The sequence below is a fragment of the Tachypleus tridentatus genome, chromosome 4 (assembly GCF_004210375.1).
Source record: "Tachypleus tridentatus isolate NWPU-2018 chromosome 4, ASM421037v1, whole genome shotgun sequence".
In the NCBI taxonomy this organism is placed as follows: Eukaryota; Metazoa; Arthropoda; class Merostomata; order Xiphosura; family Limulidae; genus Tachypleus; species Tachypleus tridentatus.
In genome coordinates this window covers 86,749,705-86,766,773 of record NC_134828.1, presented here as the reverse complement: position 1 = coordinate 86,766,773, position 17,069 = coordinate 86,749,705, and the positions used below count along the sequence as shown (strand labels likewise).

Below are 17,069 nucleotides of genomic sequence, written 5' to 3'. Positions count from 1 at the left end.
AATTGAGTCAGGTAGTGTTATCACAGTTGCAGGATGGAACACAATGTGCAATTACGTTTGCTAATTGTATTTTCATGGTTCCCAAACACGATACTCTATGATAAAGAAACAAACTGTTTACAACTATGCTCTTTATAAATCACAATCACTAGTAGGAGGTTCATTGTTCAGGTAGAATATGCTTTGCCGATACAGTTAATAAAACTTTAAAAATCGAGAAAGGATTATATATATATAAGCTACATGTACATTTAAATTAGGTTTTAAGAGAAAAATTCACTCTCGAAAACTATGGTGATAATTTATTAACTTGGCGACGTTTCGAGCAAATACTCTTATTCGAGCCAGAAACAAGCTCTGATCTGGGAAGTTTTGTATAGATTTTATATTTTAATATACATTTATTTGTCCCAGGTGGCGGAATCTATCTAACAGAAGAAGGGAAGTATTAAAAAGTTTCAAGAGTAACATGCCATTATTTCTTAGCCTGCACATTATTTGTCAGAAAAATATACCATAGTCTCTGTATCTTCTTCTTCGTGTGTCAAATCTGCGGCAGACATCGACGACCATGGCATGTCAGACTTCTCTGTTGTCAATCCTCCTTATCAACTCGATGTTGCTCATTGAGTTCTTGGTGACATAGTTATCGAGGCTGTCGATATATTTAGTTCTTTGACACTGCTTTTCCTCCCTTCTATTTTTCCACATAGCATCTGTTTCTCTATCCCATTCTTCCTACAGATGTGTCCTAGAAATTCCATTTGTCTCTTTTTTATAGTTTTCATGAGAGACCTTTTGTATCCTGCCAGTTCCATGACTTCCACATTTGTTTTTCTTTCAGTCCATGATATTTTTAGCATCCTTCTAAGGAACCACATTTCAGCAGCTTCTAATCTCTTCTCTGTATCTTTGTTCAGTGTCCAACTCTCACAGCCATATAAGAGAACAGACCATACATATGATTTCAAGGTGTTAATTTTAGTGACATTTGTTATGTTCCTGTTTGTGAATATGGACTTCATTTTATTGAAAGTATCCTTGGACATTGCAATTCTTTTCTTTATTTCTGTGTCACTCTTTGCATTTGATGTTATAGTATATCCAAGATATTTGAAGCTTTCGACTTGTTTTATTCTCACGTCCTTGCCGGTTATGCTACATGTGGGTGTAATTGATTGTTTTGAGATAACCATGCACTCTGTTTTCTTTGCATTTAACTGCAAGCCTTTTTCTTCACTCTCGTCTACTGTTGTTGTGAGGAGAGTCTGTAGATTTCGTTCGTAGTCCGCAATGAGGACTGTGTCATCCGCGTAGCGCAAGTTGTTGATATTGCATCCGCCTACTTTGACTCCCTGTCTCTGTATAATGCCACTGAAAAAAAATTGACCCCAATTATAGAAGCTACACAGAAGAGACATTATGCCTATTCTTGTTAAAAACAGAATTCCAACAACTTCCACTAAGTCTTCATAACAGTCTGGAGCCCATCTATTATATACGTATGTGTATATAGCATGTTGGATAACAAAGTTGCAAGAGTATACATGGATAGACTATCTCACCAAATGGTAAAATCTTGGATACTACGTATATTTTCCTTAGGATGTCATCCAAAATTATTTTAACTGCTCAGTAAATCTGATGACAAATAATGATAATTTGACTAACTGTCTACATCTTCAAATTAATCTATGTAAATACAGTAGTACTGTCTGTTGTCTGCCTATGCAACTACTTCGCAGAATGTAAATGGATTTTTACCAAAATTAATATGCAGGTTCACTAAGTTCATGGGGAGATACGTACAAATTTTGCCCCCCGCTAGTACAGCGGTATGTCTAGAGATTTACAACGTTAAATCAGGGGTTCGATTCCCCTCGGTGGGTTCAGCAGATAGCTCGATGTGGCTTTGCTATAACAAAAAAAAACACACACGCATACAAATTTTGAGTTTGGTGTTTTTCAGTGTTTATGGTCCCTTTTCTGTTTCTTGTGCTGTGTCCTAAGATAACTTTTCATAAATCATGAATTTACATAACTTTTGTTCAGCGAACGAGTTCTCCAGCTAGTTTAAAATATTTAGTTAGTTAGTTAGTTATCACCATTAGATTCCATCTAGGAACATAGGGCCGCAATCACTTGCGGATTCTTCAACAAGTATTTAAGTGAGTAGGTTGTTAGCCCACTGCACCGAGCCGTCCCTAATTTAGCAGTGTAAGACTAGAGGGAAAGCAGCTAGTCATCATCACCCACCGCCAACTCTTGGGCTACTCTTTCACCAACGAATAGTAGGGTTGACGGTAACATTATAACGCCCCACGGCTGGGAGGGCGAGCATGCTTGGCGCGACGCGGGCGCAAACCCGCGACCCTCGGATTACAAGTCGCACGCCTTACGCGCTAGGTCATGCCAGGCTTAAAATATTTAATGCATCTTAATTTTTTTTCGTGTATCAATCGACAGACGAAAGCTTATTATTATATATATATATATTGTGTTTTCGTATTTCGCCTATTATTTTAACAAATGCTTCTGCCCTCTAGAGACCACAACCTGAATTGTTAGTAGGGACATTTTTTTTTAACTTCTTACTCTACGCCATATGTAACTGCTTGTTTGTGTTAGTAAGGTTTCAACAATTCAATTTAAATAATTTCAACGATGTCGGTTGCTCGTGTGTCTTCAAGATTTTCACGAATTTTTGGACATCAAATTAGATACAAATCTTTACAAATAAAGTCACGTGGATATGCCGACGCTCAAATGCCTGTTACTTTTGCTTCCCCTACCAAGGTGGTGTTATTTATTAATTATTATAATTGATAATTATATAGATGTTTTTAAGCATTTAACAGTTACTGACTTTTACTCTTACAGAAGTTATTACAATGCTATGGTAGTATTAATTTTATTATATTCTTACTACTACTACCACTAAGTATTTGAATAGGGGGCTGGTGTATAAAGTTATCGTACTAATAGCCAAACTAAGGCTTTTCATTATTTCAACCAGTATTTTCTCAGTATTTACGCTACTATTATGTTAAATCCTGATGGAAAATAGTTTTAGAAAGTCAGATAAAAGATTCTTTGCAAAGTCATGTTGCATAGCTTAAACATTTGTTCGATTAATGAACATGGGTTTACAATTAAAATTCATTGAATCTTCTCTATATGCTCAAAGGTAAAGTTTCAGTATTAATAAACTATGATTTTAGTGTACACAATTCAGAAAGTGATACCGTTTCCAGTCTGAAAAATACAATAAAATGCTAAGTAACTTAGTGTATAGGATTGAAGAATATGTAACATGTTGATTTATATTTAAAAAAATACCAAAATAATAAGCTTAAAGTTATTGATATCAATATTTTTGCTTGAAATTTTATGGGAACCAAATTTTCATTGATGTGACATATCTCTTGACAGTTTTTTGACTCTCGTGTAATAATTTTTTTAATATGTTAGGATGTTAAAGTTGACTATCAGTCAAAATGGCATGGTTTTTGTTAAAAACTTATTTCAAATCAATTGATTTAAATTCTTTTTGAGGCTTAATTAATTAGTGTAATGTTACCCTTTCAATTTTAGGTATTTTATAATCGGGTAGATGTAAAGCAAGTGGACGTACCTTCGTACAGTGGTAGCTTTGGTATTTTACCAAACCATGTTCCAGTTATAGCTATGTTAAAACCTGGTGTTGTAGCTGTCTATGAACAAGATGGTTCTACTAAAAAGTTCTTTGGTATGAAATTTTTAGTATTCTTCAACTTAAATATGTTATATAAAAAAGATTGTTGTAATAGTTGGAAGTTTAATTTTCAGATGCTTGATTTTTTTAAAATGTAGAAGTTTTATCTTTCTTTTTCCTTAAGACAGAAAAGTTTGTTTCTAAACATGCTTTTAAAAAGCAGTACAAAGTGGTAAATCATTATTATTAATAAATTTACTTTGAAAGTATTTCATATGTTCTGTGTCTTAGTATTGTAGATCTGTTAGAAAACTAGAGTATTATTTAATACACATGTAGATCATAGCTTTAAATATATATATGCATGTATTCCAGTAAAGAAACAGCTTCAAAACTATTATATTAATTACATTGTAAACAGGCAGTAGAAATCAGCATTATAAAACAATACTGAATTTAATATAAATTAAGTCTTAAAATAATTTATCATTACACCACAAAAAGATTTTTATCTGTTTGTAACAACAGTAACTCTTTGTGGGTAATGTTATGTTATTTATAAATAAAGTACACAAGAGCTATCTGCACTAAACTAGAACCTAATGGATATATATACTGGAAGTTAAGAACATTTCTTACACTGTTTTGTAAGAGATAAGAGTGGTTTTATTATTATTCCTTTATTTTAGTTGTTAGAAAGGAACTGCTAAACAGGTGATACTGCAGATGACACTAATAATTATGATCAGTTTCTGATATGTAGACATTGGATTTAACATAAAAAAAACAATTGTATTGGTATAAATATATGTTGCTACTTGTTATAAGTCAGCGTGCTGGGGAGAATGGGTTGTAAAGCATCCCTGTGATAAGAGCTTTAGCTTCAAGCCTGTACCAAAACTCTATTCAACATTTTTTGGTAGCATCAGCCTCAAAGCTTACTTGTAATGATGATATACTCTTACTAAATTTGTGTTCATTTCTTAAATAAAGTAACATAATATTTTACAAAATGTTAAGAAATGTAACTCATATTTCAAATTTGAAGTTTATATACTTATAAAATATTTGCAAACAGAATTGATTGCTACGAGAGTATTTGTGAATGTGTTTCTAGTAGTATCACAAAGAAATAACTGGTTAATTTTGTTTTATATCCAGTTAAATTGTATTTGCATATCTTAGTAGTTAATTAAAACCTATCAAATTGATTGTTGGTAGTTTGGTATTTAATGTACATAATATCTTATGTTTTCAGTAAGTAGTGGCTCTGTGACAATTAATGATGATTCTTCCGTTCAAGTCTTAGCTGAAGAAGTTGTTCCAGTTGATCACCTTGATCATCAGGTGTGTGCTACTAAATGAAACATACATAAAGAAGTATTATGACTTATATTTTTCCAAAATTCTTAAGCTTGAAAAAATGCTATTTTGTAATAGATTTGTTGTGTTATAAAATTTGGTTCCAATAAAAATTGCTTAAGTCACATTTTAAATTAGATTAGCTATGATAAACTATGTTTAATGTGAGAAGAAATTGAAAAAAACAACAACAAACCACATTCCAGTATAATCTAATTAAACATCGTGTAATTTAAGTTTACCTAAGCTATCAGGCTTTCGCTAACAATGGTGTAGCATTTGAAAATTTTCTTTTTGTTTACTTAAAATTGTTTTAATGTACACTAAAAATTTTAGAATATTTAGCCATGTTTGTAAATTATTAAAAGTTATTACAGATCATTGTGTTAAGTGAGCTTTGGTAATATATTTGGTAATGTCTTGTGTCACTGGAGGTAATATTGTTTAACAGCGACTATTTTATTTCATTGGGAATTAATTTAAATTCATTTATATCTTATCTCAGGCATGTAAGGAAGGGCTGCACAAGGCCCATCAAGATCTTGGATCTGCAACTACTGACGAGGCTAGAACAGAAGCTCAGATTGCCATAGAGGTCCATGAAGCACTGGTCAAAGCAATTGAATAAAATGCATTAATTATGAAAATAGTTATACTTTTAAACAATAATAAAACATTCTAGGAATAGATTAAGTAACAAAATTAATCTCTATAAACACTCAAAAGGAACTGGTTTGAAGTTGCACTCCAGATTGTGTAGTGTTGTCTATTAAAAATACATCAATTTTATTGTTTAGTCATGTTGTAAAAAAAATATCAGATCACTTTTTTTAGTAATTTCTGGCACCCTATACCAAGACCCCATCATATTAGAAATGTAGCAAGATGAACTTGTTCAGTGTAACAGTATAATGACTTGATTGATAACCTAAATCATGAATTAACCCTTTCCAGGTTGTGAACACATTTAGTATAAAGCAGATATCTGATTATCAGATTTCTCAGAAGAAGGAACTGAGATTTCATAACATTTATTTAACTTCCAACAGAAAATGTTGAAACTTAAATATTTGCAAAGCTCCAAAGAATTTTATCCACAAACAATGCACTTGTGGATTTATTTTCCAAGTTTTTTGTCTACTCCAAAGCATAGGTTCACATTTGCTAAGAAACTATCATTCCTTAAGAATATAATTACCTTTGCCCTACGAGGGTATTGGAATTGGGTGCACGTTTTTTTGTGTATATCTTGAAAACTAATGGATCAATGAACATGATAGTTTCACACAAGATTGGAAGTTAGTATGAGACAGTCTAGACCACTTTGAAGCATTTTTTATAATGAGGAAGTATGGCATTTTTTTGGTTTTCATTTAATAACTTTGCAAAGTGTGATTGGATTTCTATCAGATTTTATGGGCACAATTTAAGGAATGAAATTTATAACTCTACAGAAAATGATATGAATCATTTATCATTCTGAATCTGAAGCAAATTTTCTGAGTTTCCAAAGATGAAATTTTAAGTTACCCAATATGAGTGCATGCAATCTCAAAAAGGATTGTTCTTGTAATCAATATTTTGTTTTTCACTTTTTAATTTTTCTTAGTTGGTCACACTCTTTTATATCCTCACAGCAGGTGATTGAACAACTACTACTTCATGCTGAAATTGTAACAGTTTTAATTAACCAGCATCTCCAATCCCTGATTAATCTCTAATGATATTGAAGTGACCACAAAAAACAACAAAAATCTAACTTCACTTTGATTTGAATGTGAAATTTCCCACATAAAAGTTAAGTGCTGAAAGCACATAGCTACTTTGACAGCCATTGTTTGAAATCCAGTATTAATAAATGTTAATTTTAAAAGATCATTGGTACTTGTACTTCCACAAATAGTGACAGAGCTTGTTCTAAACTTCATCACTTATTTAAAAAAATATATTACAAGAATTCCACTTGTACTGGTATTTGAATGAGAGACTTAGAGGTTTGGGCACTAATTATTGAGGCATCTCAAGCTTTATCAACACAGTAGCTTTCGTATGTAGACAGATTACTGTTAAGTTTTGTATTTAAACAGCATACAGAAGGTAAAATACAGTTTATTGAGAAGGTATATCTATACATTTGACAAATTTATTTTGATGAAAAATGTTATCACACAGTATGACCTATTGCCATAACAAAAGTCAGGTCTCAGGTCACCAATAAATCTGACATTTAGTTTGAAGTGGTAATCATTGTAATTGCCAAAATAAATAATAGCAATGTGTTAGTTATCAGTGAAGTTCAAACTGACTGGATATATAAAATGAGTTTTTGAAGAGAATAATAGGAAATACATTGTTTTTTGTTTCAAAACAAAAAAGATAGAATTTTATTACTTTCACAACCTAAGAAATGATAAAAATGCTAATCACACAGATTAAAAAAAACTTAAGGTTTAAGTAATTATTTGCTTTCTTGCATATGATTAAATATTTCTGTTGTGAGCAGAAAAAAGATTGTTATAAAACTTCATAAAATCATTAACGAAAATTTGCTCTTAATAAGGAAACAATTACTGAAAGTTTCATTAAATATTTTGTACTGGTAGGAAAAAAAACATACAAAATCAAGAAGCAATAAAAGAATTTTATTTTTTTCCAAACAAAACTGTAATAGAATTACTTACAATAAGGTACTCATGACTGTACAAATTTACATTGGATTTATTGGTTATCCTTTGACCTGTAGTTAAAAATCACTGAGTGTACATCATTATTTAAGGAATAGATTCCTTAACTAGATAAAATATCACCATAGATTAAGTAGCTATCTACATATATTCATCAATAACGAACTTCTTTGATTAATTAAACATGTAACAATCAGTATACAGAACTTTTATACATCAACTTGTTTGTAGTGAAAGAAAGACCAGCTTAATCTTAACTTGAATCTTGCTGGTTCACAATTAGAGCAACATTATAAATGAAAGTTTTGTTAAAAATAAACATGACTGCATATTAGCTTTCAGTAAGAAAAAAAAATAAATCAGTGTACAAGTAACAAAAATGAATTTCTATATTGAATAATAAAGCTGTATAATATTTCACCCTTAGGTTTTAAATATTTGGAGAAAAGCAGTACATCTCCGTTAATTCTCCAATTCTTGTTTTGATAATATACACACGGGCCCCCTGCATTATTTATTTCATTTTTACAAACTATGTATTTTTTCTTTGAAATATTCAGTTTTGACACAGATAATCTAGGCACCAGTTTTTAGACAGTTTGGAACTTTAGTTTGATATATTTTTCTCACTTGTGATCAACTGTTGTTCGTTAAGCTTATAGAAGCTGGATATACTTCAAAATTGATAATATGTCTCGTATCATCTTTTGCCTTACTAATATAGTTTCAAATGTGAACTTTTGCCATTATACTTGAACACAGTTAAAACAACTTATTTCAGACTAAGGAATTTTTATAAATCTAACAACTCTATTATTGCTATGCTTTACTTTCACTGGATGGAGGCAAGACAGGGAGAGAAAATGAAGCTAGAACAGATTCAGCTTCTTCATAAACCTGTTGGACAAAAATTAATGCATTATATAAGGTTAAAAACAAAGCAAGCAAGTATACAGAGCTGTATTGATCCTTTAAAAACATTAGAAACTGCTGATGTTTTTACAATATTTTAAAAATACAATGACAGTATTAAATTATTGAAGAAAACAGAAATGTCATTTAAAAGAACAAGATTCATATAACAGAATTTACATTCATCTTTAAGAATTGTGTCAAGATTTTAGTAAAATGTACAAGTCTGGTGTACATGAAACTATACATGTTACATTAATTATTCTAGCATGAACAGCGTGAAAGATGTTCACATCAAGAATAAAAATATTTTTGATCCACTGTACAACCTTTACAATGCACATTTACAGATGTTTTAGTATCCTTCTACACTGTAACTGACACAACTTACATTTACAGATGTTTTAGTATCCTTCTATACTGTAACTGACACAACATTTACAATGTACATTTACAGTAGTTTTAGTATCCTTCTACACTGTGACTGACACAACGTACATTTACAGATGTTTTACTATCCTACACTGTGACTGACACAACATTTACAATGTACATTTACAGTAGTTTTAGTATCCTTCTACACTGTGACTGACACAATGTACATTTACAGATGTTTTACTATCCTACACTGTGACTGACACAACGTACATTTACAGATGTTTTACTATCCTTCTACACTGTAACTGACACAACGTACATTTACAGATGTTTTACTATCCTTCTACACTGTAACTGACACAATGTACATTTACAGATGTTTTACTATCCTTCTACACTGTAACTGACACAACGTACATTTACAGATGTTTTACTATCCTTCTACACCGTAACTGACACAACTTACATTTACAGATGTTTTAGTATCCTTCTATACTGTAACTGACACAACATTTACAATGTACATTTACAGTAGTTTTAGTATCCTTCTACACTGTGACTGACACAACATACATTTACAGATGTTTTAGTATTCTACAAATGGCCACGTAACCCATATATATGGAGGTCTCGTAAAATGCCATACCTCCATGTTGTGTCATAAGCCTTCTCAATGTCAAAGAATATTGATACAAGATGTTGGCATTTGAGAAAGGCTTCTCTGATTGATGTTTCAAGTCGAATTAGGTGGTCTGTGGTGGAGTGCTGTCATCAGAACCTACATTGGGTGGGCAAGACAAGCATTAACCGTCCTCTCTAAGGTCTTACAAAGACAGTTCGACAAAGCAATTGGACGGTAGTTTGAAGGAATCTTGGGGTCTTTCCCAGGTTTAGAGAAAGGTAAGATAATAGCTTGGCACCAGGCATCAGGAAAAACATTCTCCTGCCAGATCCAGTTAAAAACAATTAAAAGAATATCAAGAGAAGCAGGAGAGAGATAGCGCAGCATGTCATAGTGTACATCATCAGGTCCAACCAATGAAGGGCCAACAGATGTACTGCCAGACCGATGAAGGGCCATTTTCAGTTTCACCAGTGTAAAGGGACAATTATAGGCAAAGAGACAGTCAGTTCAAAAGGAAAGAGGTGAATGCTTTGCCAGAGTCTTGATGGCCAAGAAGGTGGAGGAACAAGCAGAATTGCTAGCTACCCAGCAAAAGCTTTCACCTAGAGTATCGGCGATGCTCCGGACATCAGCTACCTCTTGGCCATCAGAGAGTAAGATCGAGAGGGGGACAGAATTGTTGTGCTCACTGACCTTTTGAATCCTGTCCCATATGACCTTGGAATTGGTGGTAGAAGATATGCTAGTTGTGAACTTAATCCAAGATTCCTTCTAGATTTGACGTCTTACCGAGAATGTGCACGGGCCCATTGGAAAGCGATGCGGTTCGAAAGTGTGGGATATCTACAGAAAGTATCCCAGGCCCATTTTAAGCCTTCCGTGCCAAGTGGCAAGCAGGATTCCACCATGGACCAGGATATTGTAGAAAACGTATCGAGGTTTTAGGAATAAACTGAGCAGCTGCTTGTATAATACAATCAGTTACTGCTGCCACACAGTCATCTATTGATGGCTGATTCATGATGGCAGGATCAAGTTCTGAGAAAGCAGTGAAAGTGGACCAGTCTGCCTGATCCAGCTTCCACCTGGGAACGCAGGTTGGGTGACATCGACCATGGCCAGTCTGTCTCAAAAGTATAGGAAAATGATCACTGCCTAGTGGATTATTGTCAAAGCGATAAATACAAAAAAACAATATATCTGATAAGAGAAACTATATCCATAACACATTTATTACATCTGCACTAAAGTAATATAAATAAAAACTTGTCAGAAATTCTTTACCTCATAAAAACATTGCTAGTAAATGCTATCAGCCACAGTATGTGAATAGTTACCTAAAATGTTTTCTTCCAGAACTCCACTCAAACATTTATAAGCAAATTTCTAAGGTAATGTATTTTATGTGTGACACAATGCTTTTGGAAGAAACATTAGTTTGTCAATAACTGTAACACAATTTCAAATATCTCATTTTACAACTTTTCTGAATAATTACAACTTTATGAATGATAAAAATTTATGTTTATAATTTTTTGGAAATATGGTTACAATATCAAAACTTCCTATCTTTCCATACTGGTAGAAAACCCTATAATCCAAATTGAAAGATGCATTTTTGGTCTTTGCAGAATCTGAAATATGTTTCATACTGGGTTTGTTATGTAGCATCCATGTGAAACACACTGTCTGAAAGTAATGTAATTGTATAAATATCAAGACAGTAATTAACTTCTGGCGTTACGTGTTGCATGCAATGAATAGCAATTTTCATGAAACATGGTTGATTCATAACAAACCCTTCAACGTTTTTCCAAAACAGTTACAGAACTTCTTATTATGTATGCTAGTCTTTTACTATGACCTGGTACTTTATTAGTTTTATACTATGAATATATGAATTTTTTGTTTTCTTAAATAAGTTAGCAAAATATTAGGTTTGGTCCTTATAGTTCTCATAGTAAGCGATGTTCAGATGATATGAATTAGACTTAAGTTTGCTACAAGTAGATGCATCAAAGCTGAAGCAAATTTATTACTTATATAGGTAAAGTGAAATAATAAAATAATACATTTATGGATATCAAAGACATTTAAAGTGTGTGTGAAAATGACTGCTACCTTTCAAGTTTATTCCAATATACCATTGATTTAAGCAGAAACAAGAATTATGTTATTGTAACAAAAACACACAGAAAAGTTACTGGTTCAGCTTGAAAAGATTTGTATGAACTTAGGTTCTGGAAAAATATAGCAAAATAAATTTTTACCTTTAAAACAGTGTTTTTATATTAATTTTTTTATCATAATATCTTAGAACTACTTAAAAAATGTGTGCTAAATTTAATGCTAGTAAAAAGTAGCAATTTTAGAAACATTTTTTGATAGATACTACAGAGAGACTGATACAGTTACATATTTTTAGTACATTTTAATGTGTCAACTAAAGATCTAAAAATGCTATCAAAATATCTTTAAAACATTCTTTATAACTATACATAAAAAAGTAATTCAAAAAATGTTTTAAAGTAAATCTAATGATAATTCATTCATTAGTCTTGAGGGAAAATAAATATTATTTGTAACTAACTCAGCAGGGTTTACATTATGGTAAACAAAATGAAGACCTCCATATACCTGTTCAAATTTCATGTCAAAGAATAGTTCCTGAAGGAACCTTCGAGCTGTAAGACGGAAGTTGTATCGAGCCATTTGAAGACAGATCTCAGAGTACAAACATACGTCTTGGAATGTGTTTGGATATTTCTGTTTTAAACTGAAAAACGGAAGAAAAAGAAAAAAAAAAGGGTAAATTTTTATATTTACAAGTATCAAGATACCAGTAAAAATCCTGTAACATCTACATGGAGAAAAAAAGTACAAGTTCTAACTAAAAAATTTGTTTTGTATGTCTGATACTTGTAGTATCACTTAGAAAATACTGTCACTGAAGTAACAAACATCTGAACATGTAGGTACAAATGAAAAGTATTCAAATTGCCTAGTTCTGTTTATTAATTTATTCAAAAGTACAACATACTCAAAGGGTGCAAATGTATATATGTTGTGAACTGCAGTGGCCATCTCCCATTTATGGTTGTATATATGTTGTGAACTGCAGTGGCCATCTCCCATTTATGGTTGTATATATGTTGTGAACTGCAGTGGCCATCTCCCATTTATGGTTGTATATATGTTGTGAACTGCAGTGGCCATCTCCCATTTATGGTTGTATATATGTTGTGAACTGCAGTGGCCATCTCCCATTTATGGTTGTATATATGTTGTGAACTGCAGTCGCCATCTCCCATTCATGGTTGTATATATGTTGTGAACTGCAGTGACCATCTCCCATTCATGGTTGTATATATGTTGTGAACTGCAGTGGCCATCTCCCATTCATGGTTGTATATATGTTGTGAACTGCAGTGGCCATCTCCCATTTATGGTTGTATATATGTTGTGAACTGCAGTGACCATCTCCCATTCATGGTTGTATATATGTTGTGAACTGCAGTGGCCATCTCCCATTTATGGTTGTATATATGTTGTGAACTGCAGTGGCCATCTCCCATTCATGGTTGTATATATGTTGTGAACTGCAGTGACCATCTCCCATTCATGGTTGTATATATGTTGTGAACTGCAGTGGCCATCTCCCATTTATGGTTGTATATATGTTGTGAACTGCAGTGGCCATCTCCCATTCATGGTTGTATATATGTTGTGAACTGCAGTCGCCATCTCCCATTCATGGTTGTATATATGTTGTGAACTGCAGTGACCATCTCCCATTCATGGTTGTATATATGTTGTGAACTGCAGTGGCCATCTCCCATTCATGGTTGTATATATGTTGTGAACTGCAGTGGCCATCTCCCATTTATGGTTGTATATATGTTGTGAACTGCAGTGACCATCTCCCATTCATGGTTGTATATATGTTGTGAACTGCAGTGGCCATCTCCCATTTATGGTTGTATATATGTTGTGAACTGCAGTGGCCATCTCCCATTTATGGTTGTATATATGTTGTGAACTGCAGTGGCCATCTCCCATTTATGGTTGTATATATGTTGTGAACTGCAGTGGCCATCTCCCATTCATGGTTGTATATATGTTGTGAACTGCAGTCGCCATCTCCCATTCATGGTTGTATATATGTTGTGAACTGCAGTGACCATCTCCCATTCATGGTTGTATATATGTTGTGAACTGCAGTGGCCATCTCCCATTCATGGTTGTATATATGTTGTGAACTGCAGTGGCCATCTCCCATTTATGGTTGTATATATGTTGTGAACTGCAGTGACCATCTCCCATTCATGGTTGTATATATGTTGTGAACTGCAGTGGCCATCTCCCATTTATGGTTGTATATATGTTGTGAACTGCAGTGGCCATCTCCCATTCATGGTTGTATATATGTTGTGAACTGCAGTGGCCATCTCCCATTCATGGTTGTATATATGTTGTGAACTGCAGTGGCCATCTCCCATTTATGGTTGTATATATGTTGTGAACTGCAGTGGCCATCTCCCATTCATGGTTGTATATATGTTGTGAACTGCAGTGACCATCTCCCATTCATGGTTGTATATATGTTGTGAACTGCAGTGGCCATCTCCCATTTATGGTTGTATATATGTTGTGAACTGCAGTGGCCATCTCCCATTCATGGTTGTATATATGTTGTGAACTGCAGTGGCCATCTCCCATTCATGGTTGTATATATGTTGTGAACTGCAGTGGCCATCTCCCATTTATGGTTGTATATATGTTGTGAACTGCAGTGGCCATCTCCCATTCATGGTTGTATATATGTTGTGAACTGCAGTGGCCATCTCCCATTCATGGTTGTATATATGTTGTGAACTGCAGTGGCCATCTCCCATTTATGGTTGTATATATGTTGTGAACTGCAGTGGCCATCTCCCATTTATGGTTGTATATATGTTGTGAACTGCAGTGGCCATCTCCCATTCATGGTTGTATATATGTTGTGAACTGCAGTGGCCATCTCCCATTCATGGTTGTATATATGTTGTGAACTGCAGTGGCCATCTCCCATTTATGGTTGTATATATGTTGTGAACTGCAGTGGCCATCTCCCATTCATGGTTGTATATATGTTGTGAACTGCAGTGGCCATCTCCCATTCATGGTTGTATATATGTTGTGAACTGCAGTGGCCATCTCCCATTCATGGTTGTATATATGTTGTGAACTGCAGTGGCCATCTCCCATTCATGGTTGTATATATGTTGTGAACTGCAGTGGCCATCTCCCATTCATGGTTGTATATATGTTGTGAACTGCAGTGGCCATCTCCCATTCATGGTTGTATATATGTTGTGAACTGCAGTGGCCATCTCCCATTCATGGTTGTATATATGTTGTGAACTGCAGTGGCCATCTCCCATTTATGGTTGTATATATGTTGTGAACTGCAGTGGCCATCTCCCATTCATGGTTGTATATATGTTGTGAACTGCAGTGGCCATCTCCCATTCATGGTTGTATATATGTTGTGAACTGCAGTGGCCATCTCCCATTTATGGTTGTATATATGTTGTGAACTGCAGTGGCCATCTCCCATTCATGGTTGTATATATGTTGTGAACTGCAGTGGCCATCTCCCATTCATGGTTGTATATATGTTGTGAACTGCAGTGGCCATCTCCCATTTATGGTTGTATATATGTTGTGAACTGCAGTGGCCATCTCCCATTTATGGTTGTATATATGTTGTGAACTGCAGTGGCCATCTCCCATTCATGGTTGCAGCTGGCAGCACAGTTCTTGAGAAGTTGTACATGCAGGCAAAGCTTGACATTCACTTGAGAAATGATTGAAAACAGGCACGAATACTGTGAATGCCAAATTTTATTTTAAAAGCAGAATATTCTGTACTACGTTGTTTGCAATTAATCACTATTCATTTTTCAAAATTTGACATAACTTAAAGAATAAAAATGTAGATTTACTGTATGTTATTGATGAGTGGCTCTGAGCGTGACTGATATGCTCACAAATTACTTTTGTGACGAGCAGAATAAGTGGGACCCAGTTTTGGTTCTGAGTGAAACCAAGACTACAAAATAATTAACCTTTTTAAAATCCATGATATAATTTAAATTGATAGATTAACTTAAACTTTTCCTGTCACTGGGGATGGATGCTTTGACTTGTACTTACTAGTAGTTTAACTCTCTCATGATGGGCTCAGTGAATTTGACCAACCTCTTAACCACTTGTACTCATTATAGTTTATGTACTACTAATTTATAACACATTAAGTGTACTTTCACAAAATTTGGTAGACTTTCAGTTAACATTACAAGTCTTTTACACATGACTATCAGATTTTTAAATAATTATTTTTACTAATATTTGTCTGTGAAAATATTGACTTTTAACTAGTCCAAGTACAAAGTGGTTTTCATTTTAAGATTAAAAATATATTTTTGTTTCAAAAATCTCTAATTTCATTTGCATAACCTCTAAAAACCTCCTAAATACATATATAATGTTTTTCAATAAAACTTTAAATTTTATCCATTTTCACATATTTTACTTGATTCTTCAACCAGTTGACAATTCATGAGAGTATAATGAAAAGAAAAATGGTAAAATGAGAAATAAAGTGAGCAGCTGTGTCGTTTTGCTTCATTATTGATCTTGAAGTTTCGAAGTACCCTAAGAGTTTCAACTGATAAACATATCCCATATATTTTGTTTATTTTACTGTCAATGAATAAAGTAGAAATCCACTGAAAACAAATCTTAAAATAACTGCTAGTGCTATTAGACTGTTTATATATAACCACAATATGAGAGTCTAGAGAGCAACAATGCATGTGCAAAGCAGTAAAGTGATGTGCCCCTTGCTCTAAGAACACAATATAGGATTTAGCAGCTTATGTTTCCTACAACACTTGCAATTGCCCAGGGCAATAAAACTGTAATTAGAATGTATGAAAACATTTATTATATGGTTCAGAGTTGGACTGACTCAATAAATACTGTAGGTTCCTAGCCAGGCCAATCAAATTATATTACAGGTGTTTGGATACCACTGGTCACCCATTTGATGTGTGGGTGGAATTTCATAGCACAAGTATACATAGTTGTTATTTTGGGACATTCTTATAAAATTTACTATCTGTAATGAGGAGAAACCCATCTGAAGTAAAAATATATTCTCGAGATGGCTGGTATTGTGATTAAAACTGTAATTAAAATAAAGTACAGAACAATGTTTTGACCTTCTTAGGTCATCTTCAGGTTAACAAAGAGTTTGTAACTGACTATTATTGCCAGTCAGATATATTTGTTGATCAAAATTCACTGTAGTTGTTCCTGCATTTTATCATATCATGTTTACCTTTTGAAATCTATGATACATAAAAAT

At 33.5% G+C, this 17,069-nt stretch overlaps 2 protein-coding genes across 4 annotated transcripts in view; one reads left to right on the top strand and one right to left on the bottom strand.

Annotated features, from left to right (window-relative positions):
• Nucleotides 1-2,536: 2,536 nt before the first annotated feature.
• On the top strand, nucleotides 2,537-5,845 carry ATPsyndelta (ATP synthase, delta subunit). The gene is made up of 4 exons (XM_076499804.1): nucleotides 2,537-2,796; nucleotides 3,595-3,748; nucleotides 4,953-5,041; nucleotides 5,562-5,845. Exons 1-4 carry the CDS (start codon nucleotides 2,665-2,667, stop codon nucleotides 5,682-5,684), a joined length of 498 nt encoding a protein of 165 aa, XP_076355919.1. The 5' UTR covers nucleotides 2,537-2,664; the 3' UTR covers nucleotides 5,685-5,845.
• Nucleotides 5,846-7,680: 1,835 nt separating this feature from the next.
• The window catches only part of rictor (rapamycin-insensitive companion of Tor), a 65,680-nt gene continuing 56,291 nt past the window's right edge, over nucleotides 7,681-17,069 (bottom strand). For all 3 annotated transcript variants that reach the window (XR_013027871.1, XM_076499783.1, XM_076499784.1), the window contains 2 exons: nucleotides 12,293-12,431; nucleotides 7,681-8,637 (listed from right to left, as the gene is read on the bottom strand). Coding sequence is in view for 2 of the 3 variants with exons in the window: in XM_076499783.1 (XP_076355898.1) it covers nucleotides 8,560-8,637; nucleotides 12,293-12,431 (217 nt within the window). In the remaining variant the exon portion in view is untranslated. The remainder of the gene's footprint in view (nucleotides 8,638-12,292; nucleotides 12,432-17,069) is intronic.

Coding starts and splice junctions, on each gene's coding strand:
- ATPsyndelta (XM_076499804.1), top strand. CDS start 2,665: ATGTCGGTTGCTCGTGTGTCTTCAAGATTTTCACGAATTTTTGGACAT. Junction 3,749..4,952: donor TTCTACTAAAAAGTTCTTTG/GTATGAAATTTT, acceptor TTATGTTTTCAG/TAAGTAGTGGCTCTGTGACA. Junction 5,042..5,561: donor TTGATCACCTTGATCATCAG/GTGTGTGCTACT, acceptor ATCTTATCTCAG/GCATGTAAGGAAGGGCTGCA.